This window comes from Thalassophryne amazonica, chromosome 8, assembly GCF_902500255.1.
Source record: "Thalassophryne amazonica chromosome 8, fThaAma1.1, whole genome shotgun sequence".
NCBI lineage: Eukaryota > Metazoa > Chordata > Actinopteri > Batrachoidiformes > Batrachoididae > Thalassophryne > Thalassophryne amazonica.
The window spans coordinates 113,243,662-113,268,398 of NC_047110.1; the positions used below are offsets into that span (position 1 = coordinate 113,243,662).

General features: G+C 42.4%; 1 protein-coding gene across 1 annotated transcript in view; it reads right to left on the reverse strand.

Moving 5' to 3' along the window:
* The window catches only part of lrp5 (low density lipoprotein receptor-related protein 5), a 191,107-nt gene that overhangs the window by 1,399 nt on the left and 164,971 nt on the right, over nt 1–24,737 (reverse strand). Inside the window, exons 19-29 of the mRNA XM_034177293.1 lie at nt 21,171–21,367; nt 20,065–20,270; nt 13,389–13,579; nt 9,700–9,909; nt 9,471–9,596; nt 8,917–9,153; nt 4,668–4,778; nt 4,343–4,579; nt 3,269–3,411; nt 2,026–2,120; nt 235–1,824 (exon numbers count right to left, since the gene is read on the reverse strand). Coding sequence (XP_034033184.1) covers nt 1,500–1,824; nt 2,026–2,120; nt 3,269–3,411; nt 4,343–4,579; nt 4,668–4,778; nt 8,917–9,153; nt 9,471–9,596; nt 9,700–9,909; nt 13,389–13,579; nt 20,065–20,270; nt 21,171–21,367 — 2,078 coding nt within the window. The 3' untranslated portion in view covers nt 235–1,499. The remainder of the gene's footprint in view (nt 1–234; nt 1,825–2,025; nt 2,121–3,268; nt 3,412–4,342; nt 4,580–4,667; nt 4,779–8,916; nt 9,154–9,470; nt 9,597–9,699; nt 9,910–13,388; nt 13,580–20,064; nt 20,271–21,170; nt 21,368–24,737) is intronic.

Sequence of the window (24,737 nt, forward strand, 5' to 3'; positions counted from 1 at the left end):
TAAACAAAAGGGTTCTACCGGCAGTGGAAACACAAACCAAGCCAGACTTAAGTGTTCTAACCTGCACCACACCGTGCAGGACTGACCCGGACCAATCGGTGGACACAGAGCTGTCAGCACATGCTGGCTAAAACGTCAAGGTGTGACAGCTGCATTAACGTATTCGATGTATCCAGCATATCCGGCCTATTTTGCATACATCGGCATACGCTGACTAAATCATCATGGTGTGACATAAAATAGCTTCATGATGATGACGGGAGCTAACGGCGGATGTTTTTTCGCATTTACGTATCTTGTCATATTTACACAATAGCAGCAAACAGACTTTTGGTAACAATCAAAATGGAAAAGAACCCAAAACATTAACTTCATTACAACTATGTACACGAGAGTCACACCTCGAAATCGGTTTGTGTCACTTTTTGATCTTTAACCACACAAAATATAATTTTAACCTATAAAGAGTCTTAAATTGAAAAATAAACATTTCACACTTTGATCTCAGGCAGATTTCATTCATCACTCGCTCACACATTCACACATCAGGAAGCATGAATAAAATAGTCAAATAATTGCTCTCTAATTGACTTTTGTTCAGATTATTTTAACACTATATACAGTCCTGCCAGCAGAGGCGCTGTTGGGAAGGAAGGAGCAATGGGTCGCGGTGCGGCGGCAGTGTCAGCTTCAGACTGGTGGTTCCGGCCCGTCTGTTTGTGGCTTCCAGTTCTGGAAAGACCACAAGAGATCAGTTTTTGGATAAACACTCTGTCATCATGTTTTTTCCTTTTAAACCACCGGGGGGGCCGCTGTACCACAATTCCAGCGTGCAACAGTAACCAAACTTCATCAAAATAAAGAAGAGGTCATGAATGTGTTTGGTGCCCATAAAGCCTGCAGAGTGAAGATCTGCTGTCCATCAGTCCTTAGGGACATGCTAAGCTCCGCCCACCCACTGACAGCGGTACATTCTCAGCGGTTATGTGGCGGTATGTTGATGTGATGCACGTGAAATGTGGAGCAGCACAGGAAGGAAATGTTTTTCTGGTCCTCCTTCAGGTCAGGTCCAAATATGTCAACTGTCCCAGAACCTCCTTGGAAGTTTTGGATTCCATTTTTAGTGGCGTCTTATATTCAGGACAGATTTGCAGCTTTGATCTGGACGGATATTTTGTTTGTTTTTTTTAATCCTATTTTAGCGACGGTTCCTTTGCACAGTGTCTTTATAATCATTGTGTTGGACGTTCGTCACCACTGCCTTTCAGCACTGCGACGCAAACTGTGAACTTGAATGAATGCTGGGACACATTTCACTGGAATGCTGAAACCTTCACAGACAGGCTTGGTGCCGTTGAGCAACTGAAGAAGCTTCGTTAATGCAGCACGTGTGAAGTGGCCGGGGTGGGTGGGGGCTCGCCGGCCACCGGACCAGTTGAGTCCAGTTCTGGGGTTTTGTCTCTTCCTTGGCGGCAGCACTGTGCGGCCGTGTTGGAAGGTCACGATGAGTCGGTACAGGGCGAGGGAGGAGGCGGGCACAGGTGGAAGTAAGAGCGCTCAGTGGAGGGTGACGGAGGGCAGCTCTCTTCAGCGGACAGATACTGGGAGCGCGGCGTGGGCGGCGGTGGGTACGGGTCTGAGTCTGAGTTCAGGTCCATGTAGTATTTGTTGTGTTTGCCGTGCGCAGCATGGCCGGCAGCTTTCCAACGGCCAGCTGATGACGACAGGCCAGCGGGCGGGTGATGGGGGGTGTAGTCACTATCGCAGACGTCAGTGCTGCAGGGCGTGGTGGGCGGGGCGGCACCACGGACCGGGTGGTAGGGCCTGAACAGAACCAAAAACACCATTAATGGAAAACGAGCATTCAGGAATGAATGCAGAGTTAAACCATCAACACTTTATTTCAGACTTTGGATCATTGATTGTTGCAACGCCTCAAATCAGGACTACAGAGAACTGTTGGAGCGTTCAGACCAGCCTGTGGGAAGGGTGTCAGAATCAGATTTAGGAACCAGAAGCTGGTACCTGTAGGACCTTGTGGTGGATGGACTGTTGGACGAGTAGACTTCGATGTTGTAGAGCGAGCGGTCAGTGGCTGGGGACGGAGGCGGGTTCAGGATCTACAGAGAACATATGAACCTGGTAAACAGTTGCTGAGTTTCCTATTTATTTATATTATTTATTTATTATTATTCATCCAGTTTCCCGTAAAAATCTCTAATATTCCAAAATTGCACAATTTAATGCTTTCCCCCCCATTTTTCTACTCCACAGTCAAGAATGATGATTATTCAGACTTATTTTTTAAAAGATAAAATGTTTTTTTGTGTTTTTTTTAGATAAAATGTTTAAAATCTGACCATAAGTTAAAGCTCTAATGGATCTGGATCAGGGGTCAAATTCTGCCCACAAGACACTTTTCAATCAATCAATCAATCAACAATCAATCAACTTTTAATGGAAACCACCACATGGTAAGAAAGGACACGCCCCCTTCAGTCTGTCTCATAAATAAATCTGTTAAACAGCGCAGCGGACACAAGGTGGACAAACACCAGCTGCAGCCTGGACACATTTTCAACCAGCACATCAAGTAAAAAGATTTATTACCATATTGTCCCGAATATGATGATCCCAACTACAAGACAACCACCCTTTTACAAGACACAATTAAGGAAAGACTTTCTGAAGACCTAATACTTTTTAAAAAACAAAGAAAATGGATAAAACTATGTTCATAAAAATATGTTTTATTGGCAGCTGCTCATTACTTTTTTCAGCCATGTAATGACACACTCTTTTGTCTATCACTCTTGTAAAAGCAGCACCTTCTAGAACCAAAATACAGTTTTCTGACTGTTAGGATTTTAAGGTGGTCTTTTTATTATCTTCTAATTTCACATTTACATTGTATTTCTTGGTTGCTTGAGAGTTGTTTGATGACTCTATACCACCATAATGTTTCATGACTTCAGCTGCACAAGAACTGTGTTTATATACGAGTACATATAGTTATGAAATAAACTGTTATTTTTATTAAATTTTGCCTTCTATGTATGTTTTCTTTGTCCTTTTTTAGACATTGCTTATATTAAATTCTGTTTGTATTTCTTTTTTTCTTATTTTACATTTAAATCCAAATTGACCTGGAGCATAAAGACATAAAATAGTATTACCCTAATTTTCTTGGAATTTAATGTTACAGTTGTAAGAAGAACTGGAGAGACTGAGAATCAACTGTAATCAGTCTGATGAATGAACTAATGACCTGCGGGTAGAAGGCTCCCTTGGTGGATGAGGAGCTGCTGGATGAGGCTCCGGTCACGTGGTTCCTGTCGTAGAGTGGCGCTCCGCTGCTGCTGCTGCCCATCAGGCTGACTGAGCTCATGATGGACTTTCCACAAGATATACCTGCACAAATGGGTTCAACATGTCAGACATCAGCACGTCACACCAAAACGACACCACGATCACCAAAGACAGAAAGTAATCTGAACTCCAGAAATGCCCACTAAAGAAAAAACAAATCATTTATTTCATGGTGTGGGTTTTTTTTCCTCATCTGGTTTTGGTTCTGGACTCAGCAGACCCACTGATGAGGCAGATGACTCACAAACTGTCTCACACAGAAACGAGCACACTACAGGAAGCAGTGATGCTCCAGATGCTAATGTGTGCGCAGAGTAATGTAAATCACAACTTTTTGGATGTTTTGTCAAGAATTTCTGAAGGTCTGTTCCGAAGGTAATCTGAAGGTCAAGGTCAAAACCAAAGACCAGAATGAAAGTCACAGACCCTCTTGTCCCTTTGATATTCCGATTATTTCAGTATATCTGCAGCATGGGAGGAGTCACGTTAACAAGACCCCGCCTGCTGCCCTCAAAATCACAAATCTTAAGGTCATCTCAAGGTCAAGGTCAAAATTAAGTATAGGGTGCAAATGACAGATCAGATTTATATCTGTAGCCAACATCGCCCTCTACAGGACTGATTTACTAGCATTTGGTAAAGTAACGGAGCAGATGTCTTACAGAAATGTGTGAATTAAGTTCTTTGACACAAATACACCAGTGAGAAAATGTCACATCTGATTGAATTCAGTTGTTTGAGGTGTCGTTTGTCCTGTAAGATCCAAACAAACGGAATCGACATCATCCTGCACAATAGCCCCTCCCAGAAATCTGACCGAGTGCTACATTTTGCAAACGCGAGCAAGATCTCAGAGTCTTTACGTTTGACTAGAGTCTTCACAGTGAAAAAGAAGATAAATGTTAGAAGGACTTTTCCGTCTCAGAGTGTTGGAGACGTTTGAAGAAGCGATGCACTGTGATGGTCCACTGACCCTGGAAGGTGCCATGCTGCGAGCTGCTGGGTGCGATGAAGTTGAGCGGAACGTGAGGCGTACCGCTGATGTACTCATGAGGGAAAGTCCCACTGGGACTCTTGTAGCGGCGGCAGACCACACGCTGGCAGACAAAGTACGCGCCCCCGATGACGAAGACGAGCAGAATGATGGCGATGACGGGGCCGATAGTGGAGGAGCTGGGAGGGAGGTCGCTGGAGGGCGGAGCTAGTAACTCTGTGAGCGGCAGTTCAGGAGAGACGGCAGTTAACGACACACGCTCGTCAGCATGTGTAGTAATAAGTCTGTGTGTGTGTTTTCTTACCGCAGGCGAGCTCGTCCGAGCCGTCGGGGCAGTCGGAATAATTATCACACTGCTGCTTCTTTGTGATACACTGATTGTCTCCACAGCGAAACTGGTTCGGAGGACAGATGGCTGCAGGACACACAGACACCAGACGGATTGTACTTCATTAGCCAGTGAGGACGTATGATCGGACACACACAATACACAACAACAACACAAAGACATAAATAAGTCAACAGGCTCAATCCATCAGCGTTTAGCAGCTGGGAAGAAGAAGCCAATAAACCCCAACCAACCGAAACATACCGCCGGAGTTATTAACACCAACAACAACACTCTTTACCATGAATCCTTTAAGGCCCAAATCTGTGTGTGTGTGTGTTATATGTTAGTTAGTGAGTCAGATGTTATCCGGAGAAAAACTACAACACACACACTTAAGACTGTAATTTATTTCAGGCAACATACAAAATTACCTGAAGTTGTGCAGTAAGATTTTTCTAAGCAAAATTACAACTCATTACCATCGAAATATGTGATGGTTGCAGGTTTTCATGTGAACATCACCACTGGGTTAGCATCACTAACAGGCCAGCATTATATACATATATGTGTGTGTGTGTGTCTGTCTGTCTGTCTGTCTGTCTGTCTATCTATCTATCTATCTATCTATCTATCTATCTATCTATCTATCTATCTATCTATCTATCTATCTATCTATCTATCTATCTATCTATCTATCTATCTATCTATCTATCTATCTATCTATCTATCTATCTATCTATCTATCTATCTATCTATCTATCTATCTATCTATCTATCTATCTATCTATCTATCTATCTATCTATCTATCTATCTATCTATCTATCTATCTATCTATCTATCTATCTATCTATCTATCTATCTATCTATCTATCTATCTATCTATCTATCTATCTATCTATCTATCTATCTATCTATCTATCTATCTATCTATCTATCTATCTATCTATCTATCTATCTATCTATCTATCTATCTATCTATCTATCTATCTATCTATCTATCTATCTATCTATCTATCTATCTATCTATCTATCTATCTATCTATCTATCTATCTATCTATCTATCTATCTATCTATCTATCTATCTATCTATCTATCTATCTATCTATCTATCTATCTATCTATCTATCTATCTATCTATCTATCTATCTATCTATCTATCTATCTATCTATCTATCTATCTATCTATCTATCTATCTATCTATCTATCTATCTATCTATCTATCTATCTATCTATCTATCTATCTATCTATCTATCTATCTATCTATCTATCTATCTATCTATCTATCTATCTATCTATCTATCTATCTATCTATCTATCTATCTATCTATCTATCTATCTATCTATCTATCTATCTATCTATCTATCTATCTATCTATCTATCTATCTATCTATCTATCTATCTATCTATCTATCTATCTATCTATCTATCTATCTATCTATCTATCTATCTATCTATCTATCTATCTATCTATCTATCTATCTATCTATCTATCTATCTATCTATCTATCTATCTATCTATCTATCTATCTATCTATCTATCTATCTATCTATCTATCTATCTATCTATCTATCTATCTATCTATCTATCTATCTATCTATCTATCTATCTATCTATCTATCTATCTATCTATCTATCTATCTATCTATCTATCTATCTATCTATCTATCTATCTATCTATCTATCTATCTATCTATCTATCTATCTATCTATCTATCTATCTATCTATCTATCTATCTATCTATCTATCTATCTATCTATCTATCTATCTATCTATCTATCTATCTATCTATCTATCTATCTATCTATCTATCTATCTATCTATCTATCTATCTATCTATCTATCTATCTATCTATCTATCTATCTATCTATCTATCTATCTATATATATAGTATGTATGAATGTAAGTAACTGCATTTTTAAGCACATTATTCACGCTGCTGCTCACAATGGAGGCACTCAGGTCATAAGACGGCCAAGCTAACATCAAGTATAACATATTATAATAATATTTACATACTAAATTACATGTTATAATGATATCTGCACGTAATATCACATAATATGATTATATTCACATATTTTATGATACATTATAACAATATTTACATACCATATTACATATTTTATTTATATCACTCACTCATCTTACTTACTTACTACAATAAAGGGTCATGGGGGGCTGAAGCCTATCCCAGCAGTATTATATTTATTATATTACATAATTATATTTTCATATTACCACATTATAATTAGATTTACATATTATATTACATAAAATTATATTTACATATAATGACAATTATATTTTCATATCATATTACATTTTTTAATTCTATTTACATATTATTATTATAATATATAAAGATTGGTTTTCTGCATTATTAGACCTATTTTTTACCTGTTTTTATGTTAACGGTTAAGCAACTTGTTAAAGAATTATATGCTACAAATTTTAATCAGTGACTGTAATGATTTGATGTATTGTATATCTATTCTGTTAAACCTTATTTTATTTGTTTTGTATCTTGATGGGTTTTTGTTTATCCAGAGGCCCACAGTGGAAATACGTTTTATGATTTATTGTGCTGTCCTTGGCGATGGTTGTTTTATGTATTTTACATTAATGCATTTTTACTGCCAGATAAATCTAATCTAATCTAATTTTACTAAAATAAGAAAACAGTGCAGCAATGCAATGACAAAATTTACCAATTATCAACTACAACTGGATTAGTATATGTTATTTAAAAAGAGATCAAGACATGTTTCTCAGCATTTTCCTCAATAAATGATCTACAGAAAAACTAATCATTTAACAGATTACTGACTAATTTATGGGCTGTGATTAAAATAAAGTATACATGGTTCTCAGCAGGATTTTTTCTTAGCATAATGGAAATGAAAAAAATCACCTTAAGAAGGGACTACTTAGGCTTCGACCCCACTGAAGCTTTTGCTTTGTGGGCTCATAAAGGGCCTTCTTTGGTGTGTTTTTTTTACTTCAAAATGTATATTAATCAGAAATGAATCTTGAAGTTAAAAAAAACATTTGTAAGGATTTTGTATAGTAAACTGCTGTGTATAAATTAGCAATTCTGATGCGCCTCTGACACACATTTCTACACTCTTCCATGTTGTGGTCTGATGCCCCATTTCTTTTGGCTTTAAAGTAAGGCTGTAACAAACATTAATTAAAAACTAAACTATGGCTTTACTTAACAAAATCTGGCCCTTAAAAATGCAGGCAATATGTTGCCTGGCAATGCAGTGTTTCAGAGATATAAATGTAGTTTCTTTGGCTCCGATCTCCCCTACAATATTCGTGCCTGCAGAGTGGCTGTGCTCAGACTGGGGGAGTGCTGAGACTGTGACACCGGGATAAGCTCTCCCCAATGGAACGACATTTTGGGGAAAAACAGTTTTAGTTGGTAGAAGTATGCTGCCTGTTTAACAAGAAGTGTAATTTGATTTAAAACAGCGATTCATTTTGACGTTATTGATTCCAGAATGATCCGTCTGTCCACCTTTACTCAGCAGAGAGTAGATACACACATAGAGCGGAGGATATTATTATTATTTTCATGAAAAACAGTAACTTCAGTTTAGGAACCAGAGAAGTGGGAGATATTAATGGTCCAGTCAACGGCAGAGAACCACGTCATTGGTTGCCCCACAAAAAAGGCACATTAATGACAAACGAGTGAAAACTGTCTGTGTGAAGTGGTGGACGATTCTCGCTCCTGCCCGCAACAACAGAAGAAGAGTCCCGTTTAGCGACTTTAATCAGCAGAAAAGGTGAGTCAAGACTGACATCTTTAAATGGCTTTGATAGAGGTTGATGAATAAATTGTGGACGCGCTGCTTCTAAATCAGAACCAGCAGGTCCACAATCAGTGTAGAGAACTGATCATTTTCCAGTTATACACCCTTAAAAACAACGTAACGGCCCAACTGCAGTGTAATTTTTTTTTTATTATAACAGCGTATAATGCTGGTGAGAACTCTGGTATATTTTATTTATTAATGTATATTTCATAAATATTACAACAATAAAACTAAAATAATTAGCTGTTGTTATTTGGGAGATTTTATGTAATTCATTAAATAAATTTAATATATTTACTAAAATATTTATTCTAAGTATTTTTATTTTAGCGTGGATTTAGGAGTCGTAATGATGACGGCGAGTCTGAGCGTGTGGCGGTTTGAACCCACTGTCACAGTCGTGCTCGTCAGAGTGATCGGCACAGTCCGGCTCGCCGTTGCAGCGTCTCTGCGTGTCGATGCAGCCTCCTTTATCACACCGGAACTGGAAGGCCGAGCAGACGGGGCAGTTCTCCTCATCGCTGCCATCGTCGCATTCTGCATAGCCGTCACAGCGCCACGCCACGGGGATGCAGTCGATCTCCCCCGTGGAGCAGGCAAACTGCTCTGGGGAGCAGGTGGGCGGCTCTGCGGGGGGACAGAAGCCTGTAAATCCTCTGCGTTACGCACACAAACTGCACTTTTCAAACAGGGGCCAGCCTGAAGGAAGCACTTAAAGTGACAACGTCTTCAGGAATATTCGCAATCAAACACCACAGGGTGGATTTCTGGAGAGAAAATGGGCAGAATTATAAGAAATCTAATCATCTGCAATCAGTGACTAATCTTCACAACTGTGGCTTCTCTTAAAACTACCACATGGGGGCACCACAGTTCAAAATGACGAGTGAATCCTGCAAAGAATGTTGAGATGACAGCAGCGTGGGGCGTTTGCTGCCGCTTACCTCCACAGTGCAGCAGGTCCTGCAGTAAAACCAGGTGCATGGGACACGAGCATCGAGGTGTGCCGTCACCCTTAGCGATGCAAATGTGGGAACAGCCACCGTTGTCACGGGAACAAGGGTGGGAGGCTGGAGGTGAGAGAGGAGCAGAAACCCACAGATGATGTCAAGGTCACAAAAAGAGGAACTCCGACGTTTTACTGTGATTTAAATGACACACAAAGGTTTGTACCAAACTCCTGAGAGTCCATCTCCTCCACAGCGTAGATGGAGGTCAGGAAAGAGATCCGTCCCTGGATTCGGGTGCGTTTGTCTCCGGTTAGTTTGTCCACCCTCTCAATCATCTGCTGCTGCCGGTCGATCCAGTACACGTGGTCACCCAGAACCGTCAGGCCCATCGGCTGGAGAATGTTGGAGTCCTGCAGCACGATGCGATTGGCTCCTGAGTGATGTCATCAGAAGGAAATGATGTCAAAGGCAGGCTCAGTTTCACACACACAAATGTACAATAAATGTATGACAACAACAAAAAAAAAAAAGAAAGAAAATGAGCAAATGAAGTCAGTGCATGTTTGAAAAAAAGACAAGTTGCTGCTGACACGTGGTTTGACCATTTTAAAAGCAGTTACAACCTCTGACCACTGGGTGGCTCCTCAGATCAAGAATATCAGGCTGTTCTAAAGGTGACGAAATAATTAATTTGATGGAGTTCCTACATACAAACATCTGTTGACGGGTTTGTTTTTTTTTACATCCAACAGAGAAGATCAGAGGTCACGGGACCTGTCAGTCTGACTGGTCAGATTTCAAGAGGGCAGAGGATTAAATTTTAATGGAGATCTGAGTCTAAATTTTTCTCTTTAACTTACAATAATGAAGACAGACTTATTTACTTACTAAAACAGCAGTCGCAAAGTTCAGTTTGTCATTAAACAAAAAAGAGTGAATTTTCTGAGAACAACAGCTGAATTAACCCTGTCATTGCTGTGTGAAAACATTATTAAGCCTGTTACCGCTCTGTAAAACCATTATTAACCCTGTCACTGGTCTGTGAAACCATTATTAACACTGTCATTCCTCTGTGAAGCCATTATTAAGCCTGTCACAGCTCTGTGAAACCATTTTTAATCCTGTCACTGCACTGTGAAACCATTATTAACATTGTCATTGCTCTGTGAAGCCATTATTAAGCATGTCATCACTCTGTGAACCATTATTAACCCTGCCACGGCTCTGTGAAACCATTATTAACCCTGTCACTGCACTGTAAAACCATTATTAACCCTGTCATTGCTCTGTGAAAACACTATTAAGCCTCTCACCGCTCTGTGAAACCATCATTAACCCTGTCACTGGTCTACAAAACCATTATTAACCCTATTACCACTCTGTGAAATCATTATTAAGCCTGGCATCGCTCTGTGAAACCATTATTAACCCTGTAACTGGTCTATGAAACCATTATTAACACTGTCATTCCTCTGTGAAGCCATTATTAAGCCTGTCACGGCTCTGTGAAACCATTTTTAACCCTGTCACTGCACTGTGAAACCATTATTAACACTGTCATTGCTCTGTGAAGCCATTATTAAGCCTGTCATCACTCTGTGAACCATTATTAACCCTGTCACTGGTCTATGAAACCATTATTAACACTGTCATTGTGCTGTGAAGCCATTATTAAGCCTGTCACCGCTCTGTGAACCATTATTAACCCTGTCACTGGTCTATGAAACCATTATTAACACTGTCATTGCTCTGTGAAGCCATTATTAAGCCTGTCACCGCTCTGTGAAACCATTATTAACCCTGTCAATGCAATGTGAAACCATTATTAACCCTGTCACTGCTCTGTGAAGCCATTATTGACCCAGCTATCTTAGCTAATTATAGGCCAATCTCCAACCTTCCTTTTCTCTCAAAAATTCTTGAAAGGGTAGTTGTAAAACAGCTACCTGATCATCTGCAGAGGAATGGTTTATTTGAAGAGTTTCAGTCAGGTTTCAGAATTCATCATAGTACAGAAACAGCATTAGTGAAGGTTACAAATGATCTTCTTATGGCCTCAGACAGTGGACTCATCTCTGTGCTTGTCCTGTTAGACCTCAGTGCTGCTTTTGATACTGTTGACCATAAAATTTTATTACAGAGATTAGAGCATGCCATAGGTATTAAAGGCACTGCGCTGCGGTGGTTTGAATCATATTTGTCTAATAGATTACAATTTGTTCATGTAAATGGGGAGTCTTCTTCACAGACTAAGGTTAATTATGGAGTTCCACAAGGTTCTGTGCTAGGACCAATTTTATTCACTTTATACATGCTTCCCTTAGGCAGTATTATTAGAAAGCATTGCTTAAATTTTCATTGTTACGCAGATGATACCAAGCTTTATCTATCCATGAAGCCAGAGGACACACACCAATTAGCTAAACTGCAGGATTGTCTTACAGACATAAAGACATGGATGACCTCTAATTTCCTGCTTTTAAACTCAGATAAAACTGAAGTTATTGTACTTGGCCCCACAAATCTTAGAAACATGGTGTCTAACCAGATCCTTACTCTGAATGGCATTACCCTGACCTCCAGTAATACTGTGAGAAATCTTGGAGTCATTTTTTATCAGGATATGTTGTTCAATGCTCATATTAAACAAATATGTAGGACTGCTTTTTTGCATTTGCACAATATCTCTAAAATTAGAAAGGTCTTGTCTCAGAGTGATGCTGAAAAACTAATTCATGCATTTATTTCCTCTAGGCTGGACTATTGTAATTCATTATTATCAGGCTGTCCTAAAAGTTCCCTGAAAAGCCTTCAGTTAATTCAAAATGCTGCAGCTAGAGTACTGACAGGGAGTAGAAGGAGAGAGCATATCTCACCCATATTGGCCTCTCTTCATTGGCTTCCTGTTAATTCTAGAATAGAATTTAAAATTCTTCTTCTTACTTATAAGGTTTTGAATAATCAGGTCCCATCTTATCTTAGGGACCTCATAGTACCATATCACCCCAATAGAGCGCTTCGCTCTCAGACTGCAGGCTTACTTGTAGTTCCTAGGGTTTGTAAGAGTAGAATGGGAGGCAGAGCCTTCAGCTTTCAGGCTCCTCTCCTGTGGAACCAGCTCCCAATTCAGATAAGGGCGACAGACACCCTCTCTACTTTTAAGATTAAGCTTAAAACTTTCCTTTTTGCTAAAGCTTATAGTTAGGGTTGGCTCAGGTGACCCTGAACCATCCCTTAGTTATGCTGCTATAGACTTAGACTGCTGGGGGATTCCCATGATGCACTGAGTGTTTCTTTCTCTTTTTGCTCTGTATGCACCACTCTGCATTTAATCATTAGTGATTGATCTCTGCTCCCCTCCACAGCATGTCTTTTTCCTGGTTCTCTCCCTCAGCCCCAACCAGTCCCAGCAGAAGACTGCCCCTCCCTGAGCCTGGTTCTGCTGGAGGTTTCTTCCTGTTAAAAGGGAGTTTTTCCTTCCCACTGTCGCCAAGTGCTTGCTCACAGGGGGTCGTTTTGACCGTTGGGGTTTTTCTGTAATTACTGTATGGCTTTTGCCTTACAATATAAAGCGGCTTGGGGCAACTGTTTGTTGTGATTTGGCGCTATATAAATAAAACTGATTTGATTTGATTCTGTCACTGCTCTGTGAAGCCATTATTAACCCTGTCACTGCTCTGTGAAGCCATTATTAAGCCTGTCATCACTCTGTGAAACCATTATTAACCCTGTCACTGCTCTGTAACATCCCTAAGAAAGTATTTTCATGACACTTCAAAATGACCACCAACAAAAATAAGGTGGTGGTGGTGGGAGGTTCTTAGGTTTTTGGGTCTTGGAAGACGTATGTTCTCTGCTGAGTGCCGTTCTAGTCCAGATCAGGACACAGCGCAGTTTACTCCAGCAGCTCACCTGTGAGGTCGCTGCTCTCGATGCGTTTCAGGTCGGCGTCAACCCAGAACAGTTTTCCCAGTTTATTGTCCAGAGCCAAAGCCACGGGTCTGATGAGACCAGTGGTGAAGAGAGACTCCCTCTCGGTCCCGTCCAAACTGGCTCCTTCGATCTTAGCCGAGCGCTCCTGCACCGTGGTGAAGTACATGTACCTGCACAGGAACGAGACGGGGTCACCGTGAGAGACCAGCAGAGAGACGCAGACACAATATCAAACTGTCCCGTCTCCCACAACATTCTGAACCAGCTCGAACTAAACGTCTGGCTCCACTGGGTTTGCTCACAGATAATAATCCACTGTAATCTCTGAAATAACTACAATTTATTACCATCTGGTTTTACCATTTTTTACCATTCACCATTTTAACCGCACTTTAGATCTTGTTCTGACATATGGCATAGAAATTGAAGACTTAACAGTATTCCCTGAAAACCCCCTGTTGTCTGATCATTTCTTAATAACATTTACATTTACTTTAATGGACTACCCAGCAGTGGGGAATAAGTTTCATTACAGTAGAAGTCTTTCTGAAAGCGCTGTAACTAGGTTTAAGGATATGATTCCTTCTTTGTTATGTTCTGTTCTGTGTACCAACACAGTGCAGAGTAGCTACCTAAACTCTGTGAGTGAGATATATTATCTCGTCAATAGTTTTACATCCTCATTGAAGACAACTTTGGATGCTGTAGCTCCTCTGAAAAAGAGAGCCTTAAATCAGAAGTGCCTGACTCCGTGGTATAACCCACAAACTCACAGCTTAAAGCAGATAACCCGTAAGCTGGAGAGGAAATGGCGTCTCACTAATTTAGAAGATCTTCATTTAGCCTGGAAAAAGAGTCTGTTGCTCTATAAAAAAAGCCCACCATAAAGCTAGGACATCTTACTATTCATCACTAATTGAAGAAAATAAGAACAACCCCAGGTTTCTTTTCAGCACTGTAGCCAGGCTGACAGAGTCAGAGCTCTATTGAGCCGAGTATTCCTTTAACTTTAACTAGTAATGACTTCATGACTTTCTTTGCTAATAAAATTGTAACTATGAGAGAAAAAATTATTCATAACCATCCCAAAGACGTATCGTTATCTTTGGCTGCTTTCAGTAATGCTGGTATTTGGTAAGACTCTTTCTCTCCGATTGTTTTGTCTGAGTTATTTTCATAAGTCACTTCCTCCAAACCATCAACATGTCAATTAGACCCCATTCCTACCAGGCTGCTCAAGGAAGCCCTACCATTAGTTAATGCTTCGATCTTAAATATGATCAATCTATCTTTATTAGTTGGCTATGTACCACAGGTTTTTAATGTGGCAGTAATTAAACCATTACTTAAAAAGCTCAAACCACCACAGCACAGTGCCTTTAATACCTATGGCATGCTCTAATCTCTGTAATAAAATTTTATGGTCAACAGTATCAAAAGCAGCACTGAGGTCTAACAGGACAAGCACAGAGATGAGTCCACTGTCTGAGGCCATAAGAAGATCATTTGTAACCTGTAATTTGTAAGCATGCCATAGGTATTAAAGGCACTGCGCTGCAGTGGTTTGAATCATATTTATCTAATAGATTACAATTTGTTCATGTAAATGGGGAGTCTTCTTCACAGACTAAGGTTAATCATGGAGTTCCACAAGGTTCTGTGCTAGGACCAATTTTATTCACTTTATACATGCTTCCCTTAGGCAGTGTTATTAGAAAGCATTGCTTAAATTTTCATTGTTACGCAGATGATACCCAGCTTTATCTATCCATGAAGCCAGAGGACACACACCAATTAGTTAAACCGCAGGAATGTCTTACAGACATAAAGACATGGATGACCTCTAATTTCCTGCTTTTAAATTCAGATAAAACTGAAGTTATTGTACTTGGCCCCACAAATCTTAGAAACATGGTGTCTAAGCAGATCCTTACTCTGGATGGCATTTTGATCAGGATATGTCGTTCAATGCACATATTAAGCAAATATGTAGGACTGCTTTTTTACATTTGCGCAATATCTCTAAAATTAGAAAGGTGTTGTCTCAGAGTGATGCTGAAAACCTAATTCATGCATTTATTTCTTCTAGGCTGGACTATTGTAATTCATTATTATCAGGTTGTCCTAAAAGTTCCCTGAAAAGCCTTCAGTTAATTCAAAATGCTGCAGCTAGAGTACTGACAGGAACTAGAAGGAGAGAGCATATTTCACCCATATTGGCCTCTCTTCATTGGCTCCCTGTTAATTCCAGAATAGAATTTAAAATTCTTCTTACTTATAAGGTTTTGAATAATCAGGTCCCATCTTATCTTAGGGACCTCATAGTACCATATCACCCCAATAGAGCGCTTCGCTCTCATGCCGCGTTCACACCGGGCGCGATCAGACGCTACAAATTCGCGTGGGTCGCCAGGCGACGGATGCGCCTCCTTCGCCCGGTGTGTCGCTCTGCTTGGGTGGACTTTAGCTGCAAAAATTCGCCCCGGTGCGTCATCAAATAGGAGGAGCTTCCATTCCACTCGCCGGCTCCGGTTGTCAGTCAAGCTAACATGACGGACCTTGATCACACGGAACGAGTTGCTGTGGAAAGCTCCCAATACAGAGAGTATCATTATTTGCTGCAGGAGCTGTGTCAAGATGACGGCCGCTTTCAGTGGTCCTTCCTACTCTGCGGAACCCAGTTTGAGGATCAACTGTCCCGTTCACTCGTGCACATGTAAACAATTAAAAAAAAAAAAAAACTCCGCTGCTTGCTGCAGCTGGCTCTTCCCCCCCCCAAAAAACTGTCATAATTGTGTTTAGAAACCAGTCACCATTTGTTTTATTATACATCTGTGTAGTTAATTAATAAAATATTCTCTACAGACGATTCGCTCGCGCGCGCACGTAATAAACGCCTTGAGTGAGATGTGGTTCAGCCCTCTCGGCTGAATTCCTTTGTTTCACACGCTACTCGAGACGGCGCACGTTGCTTTATCAAAATTTTTTCTGGACCTGTGAGGAATATCTGAGTGGACACTATTTGAGAAATTAAGCTGGTTTTTGGTGAAAAGTTTAACGGCTCATGAGAGATTATGGGGTGTTTCTGTCGGTGTAAGGACTTCCCACGGAGCGGGACGTCGCGCAGCGTTTCCAGGCGCCGTCGTCGGCCTGTTTCGACCTGAAAACATCCTAATTTAAGGCTTAATTCACCCAAGACGTTGTGAGAGAACAGAGAAGATTCAGAAGACGCCGGCATGAGGACTTTATGCGGACATTCCACTGTTTAAGGACATTTTTTAATGAAAGACGTGCGCGCAAATTCGCCGAGTCATTTCTGTGACGACTCGGCGAATCTGTGTGCGCCGCGACAGGAAAAACACCTCCGTGTTGAAAACCATTTGTAAAATTCAGGCGGCTTTTGATGGCTTTCAACAAGAGAGTAACTGAGAAATTGTTTAACAGTTGGGCATGTTCCAACTTGCCCGTTAAGGTTTCCAACACGGAGGTGTTTTTCCTGTCACGACCCCCGTGGTCGGGTCCGGCCCGACATGCGACTCTGCCCGCACGTTCTTTCATTACAAAATGTCCGTTAACAATGGAATGTCCGAATAAACTCCTCATGCCGACTTCTTCTGAAAGTTCTCTGTTCTCTGACGACTTCCTGGATCAACAGAGCCTGAAATGTGGAAGTTTTCAACTTGAAACGGCGAGACGCTGCCGCCTTGAAGCGCAGATCGCCGTCAGGCACCGTGGGCCGTCCTTACGGTGACACTACCAGACCAAAATCTCTCATCAGCCGTTAAAAATTTTTTACCGAAAACCAGCTGAATTTATCGAATGGTGTCCACTCAGTTGTGCCTTACAGTTTTGAAAAAATTTTGATCAAACAAAGCAGCAGTCTCTGAGCCATTCCTAAACAATGAAAAAATCGACGAGAGGGTGGGCGACTCCTCACTCAAAGACTGCCCACAGGCGAATGACGTAACCGACAGGCGTGAAAAAACTCTCGCATGCCCACGAGGGTTCAAGCATGTCTGATGTAATCACACGTGATTCAAATCCATATGGTTTTTGAAAAAAAAAAAAATAATAATAATATAATCGGATACGTTTCTAATAGACCTCGTATAAGTCCTGCTCACAGGCTGCTACCAGATACAGGACATGTTCACATCTTCAGTCAAACTCCAGACATCTCCACGTCACTACATATTTAGTCCCTCATTGGTCATCGCGGCGCGACGAGACGAAAAAGTTCAGATTTTTGAACTTGGGGAGGAGAGCAACAAGACGTGACGCGATGCAATATCGCGCCACAAATGCACAAAACGCTCAAAATCGCTTCACTCGCGTCCATCGCGTCACGCTGCACGGTTTGGCGCCAAAACGCGTCCTTACATAGGGATTACATGGCAACCTGTGGCTGCAGTTGCTCGCGTCGCACCCGGTGTGAACGCAGCTTCAGACTGCAGGCTTACTTGTAGTTCCTAGAGTTTGTAAGAGTAGAATGGGAGGCAGAGCTTTCAGTTTTCAGGCTCCTCTCCTGTGGAACCAGCTCCCAATTCGGATTAGGGAGACAGACACCCTCTCTACTTTTAAGATTAAGCTTAAAACTTTCCTTTTTGAAAAAGCTTATAGTTAGGGCTGGATCAGGTGACCCTGAACCAGCCCTTACTTATGCTGCTATAGACTTAGACTGCTGGGGGGTTCCCATGATGCACCCAGTGTTTCTTTTTATTCACCTCTTTTTGCTCTGTATGCACCACTCTGCATTTAATCATTAGTGATTGATCTCTGCTCCCCTCCACAGCATGTCTTTTTCCTGATTCTCTCCCCTCAGCCCCAACCAGTCCCAGCAGAAGACTGCCCCTCCCTGAGCCTGGTTCTGCTGGAGGTTTCTTCCTGTTAAAAGGGAGTTTTTCCTTCCCACTGTCGCAAAGTGCTTGCTCATAGGGGGTTGTTTTGACCGTTGGGGTTTTTCTGTAATTATTGTATGGCTTTTGCCTTACAATATAAAGCGCCTTGGGGCAACTGTTTGTTGTGATTTGGCGCTATATAAATAAAATTGATTTGATTTTGATTTGATATGGTTTTGGAACATATCAACACCAAAATTCTCTAAAGTTAATTCTGAGTCTATCCAGAAAAAAAAAAACATACAGTTAGATAATAATCTTTTTTTTTTCAGGCAACATGAAAAATTACCTGAAGATGCACAGGAGCATTTTTCTAAACAGATTTTTTTTACTAATTATGTTTTTAAGCACATTATAAATCCTGTTGCTCACAATGGAAGCAGTCAGCTCATACTCATGGTAACAATGCCTTACAAGATGCCAGCAAGTTTTCAAGCTAACACAGGCCCAGTAGCGTCATATGTGTGATGCTAATGGCTTTACATGCCAGTGTTAGCCTGTTAGCCCAGTGTTATGTGGTGCTAGCGTGTTTTCATGCTGCCTTTGGCCCAATATCATTGCATTATGTGATGCTAATGACTTTGCATGGTCATGTTAGCAACACGTTATGTAATGCTAGCGAGATGTCATGCTAACATTAGCAAGTTGTCATGCTAACACTGGCCTGGCAGCAGCGTCTTAAGTAATGCTAATTACTTTGTATGCTAGTGCTAGCCCATTAGCACAGCATTATGTTGTGCTATCATGTTTGCGTGGTAATGTTAGCCTGTTAGTATGGTAATATATGATGCTACAGTGTTTTCGTGCTAAGGTAATGTTAGCATTATGTGTTTATGTTGGCATGCACGCAAGCATGTATTTTTTAAGCAAATTATAAATCATGTTGCTCACAATGGAGGCAGTCAGCTCATGCCAAGTTAGCAATGTGTTATGTGATGCTAGTGACATTCAATGCTAATTTTAGCCCATTAGCATAGTTTTATGTTGTGCTAGCGAGTTTTCCTGTTCAAGCAACATTATCATTATGTATTTTTTTAGCATGTATGTAAGTATGTAATTTTTGAGCATATTATAAATCCTGTTGCTCACAGCGGAGGCGCTCAGCTCATGCTTGACTGGCATTTGGTGCAATGTCAAGGTGCTGAAAACCCACCTGATGCCAATCAGTGCCAATGACAGTATTTACCAATTCTGAACTGCAACTGGGTTAAATAAAGTTTAAAAAGACCCGAGAACACGTTTCTCAGTATTTTAGCAATAATTAATGAAAGATGGATGATTCAACAAATTATAGACACATTTATTGATTGTGATCATGATAAAGTATATTTTATTATCAACCCATATTTCATAAATACTATGACTAAAGAAACCTACTAAAATGGTGAACCGGTATTTAGGAGATTGTATAGAGTTAATTTAATGTAATAAATGTAGTAATATATATATTCAGGATTTGTATTTTTGGGGTTTTAGTGAATTAGAGTGGATTTATCCACGTGGATTATTGCTGTGATCTGGATGATGCGAAATAAGTCGCTAATATGATAGTTGGATATTGCTAACTTGCTTATTTACTAAACAGTGATTATTTCACTGCTTTAATCAGAACAACGTACTTTAATTCAACTCAATCTGAAATCAGGCTTCTTTTTTTTTTACTCTGGCCATTGTTACTGTTGGAATCCAAAGTGCCGGCGTCACAGACAAGATTACAGTAACCAAACAGTTGTTTTGTGGGAGGAGTTGCAGCGCACCCTTTCTCTGCATTGACCACGATGGCCCGAGGCTTGTCGGTGTCATCTCTCAAGACCACGCCCACGCTGTGTCCATCCATGTGCTGAACGTTGATGGTGTTGGTGGTCTCACAGGTCCAGTAAACATGGCGGCTGTAGGCATCCAGGCTCAGGTCGTGAACCTGGTTTTCCACCGACAAACCACCGCTGCCGCTCACAACTACAGACTGGAGACAGACGCACACAGTAAAGTCATGAGTTCAAAGTTGAAACTAACGTTTACAACCTAGTGGGCCAGTTTCACCATCTTAATCCAGAACAGTAAATCTGAGCATTAAAAAACTGGCGCTGTGAAACATGGTTTACTTAAGGATTAACTGTGTAAATCTTGCAGCCTCCTGTCTGGCTCACCATCTGGATGGAGGACGTGCAAAGACACAAGGAATGACCTGAACAGAATGTGAGAGCTACTATCTAAGAAGACCTTGAACGCTGCCAACATGGCTGAACTGAAGTCACCGAAGATCACCACAAGAGGCATTTCATCTCAAAGAGCACCTGAAATACCATCCAGAGGAGTCACTGTGCCCAACCTGTTATCAACTTCAGGCTGGGCAAGGAGTGGAGAGCTGCGACGACACTGAGGGTAGACAAGGAGCCGATTCTACGAGCACCTGTGGTCTCCTGACCTTTGACCTGGTACTGAAGCACTGCATTCCTCCAAGCAAGTGGCGACATGATTCTGATGGAAAAGTCTTCAGTACCATCTGGTGCCAAACTCCTCTCAGATGAGGTGAGCTAACATCAGCTACAACCCCGTGGTCATGTGGCGCATTTCCCAGATCAGATGACCCAGTGAGTAAATGCCAGAGTGCTGAGGACAGAGGGTCAGTTTGAAGAGGTGGGGTTGGACCGGTGGACTGAGGGGTGCAGAGACACGGGGCACCAGAGCTCCCAGTCCCGACCGGCTCACGTTGTGTCCTAAGGAGATTCTGTTTTCAGTCCTTCAGTTGCCTCACAGTCAGAAGGTTGTGGGTGAGATTCCAGCTTCTTCCCTTTAGGTCACTGTGGGTTTTGACCATGACACTGTGTATGTATATGTGCGTGTGTATCAGTGTGTGCTTTACCATGGCGCCATCATCTCTGGCCCTGCGGATGTTCTGGCGTCCATCCAGCCAGTAGACCAGGCGGTCCAGTGGGTCGTAGGTGACAGCTCGCACGTTCCTCTGGATGTGGATGGGCAGGATGATGTCTGGACTCTGCTCGCCCAGAACCATCCGGCTGATACTGGCCTTCTGACTGAACAGCAGAAAACTTGACGGAGCTGCAGGGACAGAAGGAGGGAGGACAAACATGCAGGGTCAAGCCTTAACACACACCACAGCGCCAAGGGAAACAGCTGAAAGCGCTCAGAGAGCTTCTCAGGCGCTAGCAGCGTGTGAAACATAGACTGAGCATGTTCAGCGTGTCCTTCAGAGTTTGTGAGGACACGTTTGAGTGTTTTATAACTAAAGACGCGTAAAGACGAGCTGGTTCTCACTTTGACAAAGTCCTTTAAAGGTTTCTGGGTTAAGACCTGGTATTCAGATTCAGGTTTAGTTACAGCTGAGCTTTATACTCCGTGGCTCCATTCCGGATAAGCAGTTGAAGATGAGTGAGTGAGTGGGTTTGTTACTTGCGAGACGCAGGGCTGCACCAGTTTTTCTGTATTAATTGTTCACACGTACGATAGCATCAATACTGGGAATACTTAGTTTCTTCCATATCCACATTAAAATTTATTCACATTGATTTTTTTTTATGTGGATGCCAACAAAAGCAAAAAATGAAAATAGATCATAATGATGAGAAATCTGACGGAGTTGTCCTCTGATATCTGCATTTAATTGCAGACAAATAATGGTTGTTTATGAGTCCAATGCTAAGAATATTCACATGTTGAAAGATGGAACACTCTAGTGTTATGAGTCGGACGCAGCCCGGAGAACCGACCAGCGTTTGAAGGACCCAGTATAAAATAAGCAGAGCACGGTACAAAGGATAACAGAATTTAATGAACATAACACAGTGCTGTGATAAATATAAAAGTGCGCGGTCTGGTGTGGTGGTTTTGCGATGCGCTCCCAGCAGCGCTAACGGTCCGGAGCCAGAACCAATTCGGACCCAAGGACCCCGCCGACACCCCCCAGGTGGCCGCGACAAACCGAGTCTGTGAAAGAAGGAATCATTATGTGAGTCCACACTCAACACACAGAGAGAACGCTCAAAGGTGCACAAACAGCAAACACTTCCTGGCTTGATTACTAATCAGCTTCCCACCCTGCAGGCATGGAACATCCAGTTCACAAAACTCCACTGCAGTGGAAGCTGATTACACGACCAACATACAGCTCAATATAATAAGGTGTGAGGGACACCACATTTACTGACTGTATAAATGTTAGTCACAAAATCTAACGTACCTCAGGAAGTGTGCTGACGAGCGTGAGACCTCACCCCCTCCTCTTTCACAGACCATGCATCAAACCTGGACGTTCTCTGCATCCACTGATGATGAGATGGCTCCCGAGACGACGATCTCACCCGTCTGGTCACAAGGTCGGGTCTCTGGCAAATACACACTGTGTACTCCAGTCTTAAATGCCACCATGTTCCAATCCATGTAGATGCACCACAGCTGTGAGTCCTGACGAGCCGCAGGTGATCAGCCTCAGGTGATCAGGGTGAGGTCCTGATAAACTCAGCTACACAGCCACTCAGTCCCAAATGCAAGCCACCTGGAAGGAAAAACAAAAGACAGGACAGAAAACAGAAACAAAAGGTAGCCAGGCCCCCCCAGCCATACAACAGTACCCCACCCTCACGGGAAGCCTCCCGGCGACCACACAAACCTGGCCCAGGAGAAACACCCCCCTCCAGGGACCATGGCTGGAAACCGTATCCGCATTTATCTTCCAACAGAATCTTCATCTAACAGAACGGTTGATGTCTTCTCCTCTGGCTGCATCTTTGCCCTTGTTTCTATCAGTCAGTTAGCACAGGTGTGGCCAGGAGTTCTTGAACCTGTGCGGTCAGCCTTTGTCCAACCATGTTCACAGTCTGATTAGTCATAAAACAAAAAAGACAAACACAAACAACCAAAACTACCCCCACCTCCCCAGGGGACCGTCCCATCAAACCCCGGGAAGAGGAGAAAAGAAAAACACAACCCAAACTTAAGCTTACAAATAAAAATGCTAACACCCCCCCCCCCCCACCCTCCCCAGAGGACCGTTCCATCAAACCCCGGGAAGGGGAGAAAAGAAAAACAACCCAAACTTAAGCTAACAAATAAAAACACTAACACCCCCCCCCCCCCCCCTAACGACATGTAGGGACCAACACCCCCCAGAGGACATCCCGCCAGCTCCAGGAGTAATAACCACAGCCGAGGTCCCTCTGGGATCCAATGTCACCCACGGGGACTCCCAGCGCCTCCCAGAGGACCATTCCATCAACCCCAGGAGACGCCTCCCCTCATGACCAACGGACCCAGCCCCGGCCGTCTATGGCTAGATGGACCCACAGCCCTTTCCCCCCCAGAGGACACCACAGTCAAACCTTGAGGGCGGAAACTGGGGGGAAACAAAAGGAGAAAAAAAAAACATACAAACAAAACAACCCCAACCCCACCCCCTTGGCGCAGTGGAAACTGGAAGCACGTCCAGTGTCACCAACCGTGACTATACCCCAGAAGCCAACCGGGAGGAGTGGAACAGCGGTTATGGCAGACGGCACAAAACGGCGCCACTCCTCCGACTTCCAAACCAGCCACCAGCTGCGGGTATATCCCACTGCCCCAAACCTCAGCCACGCCGATGGCAGACGGCTCAAAGGCGCGCTGAAGCCGGAGGTGGAACAGGGAATCAACAAACAAAAACACCCCCCCCCAGGTGCAACCCAAAACAACCCAATTACCCCCCCATGACCCCCCAGGGGACCGTCCCATCAAACCCTGGGAGGTGAAACTGAAAGAAATAAAAAGAAAGACTAACAGACTAACATAAAGTTGCTTGGGTCCGTTTTTTGCTCCAGACAGAACTGCAGGGTCACGACCCCAGACACTAAATAGTGTACAAATAAAAACCCCACACAAAAACCAACTCAAAAAACACCCACACAAAATGAACACACACAAAACTAATAAGTGATTTATACCGTCAAGCTCAAACAAATGGAACACACCTGTTCCAACTTTCAAGAGCTTGACGGTAATGTGACTCAGTCACCAAAAGAGGGAGCCAAAGTGCTAAAAATGAAAAACCCCCTTTGGTAACCGAGAAAACAAACTCATGCTGCCTTTCTGTGCGCAGCTCTGTGTAACACACAACCAAAAATGTGATTTAACTAAATAACACCAGAGCTGACACAACAGACGCAGTAGTTATCTTCATCCGGGGAAACGGGGCTACAACTGTCACACGGGAAGCACAGCGACCCGTGCCACAGAGTTCCGCCGTGCGCGTGCACCCATTACAGACACACTCTTGCAGCTCCCGTTTAAACCTCTTATCCGGTCGGAGCGTGACGCGAAGCCGTCGCCAGTCACACTCCACCACGACCCTCGGATAAGGCACACACAGGAACACGGCTGCAAGAGAGCTCAAATCAGTATTCGATAATGGGTTCTCAAACACGCACCATCCGGGCGGAGA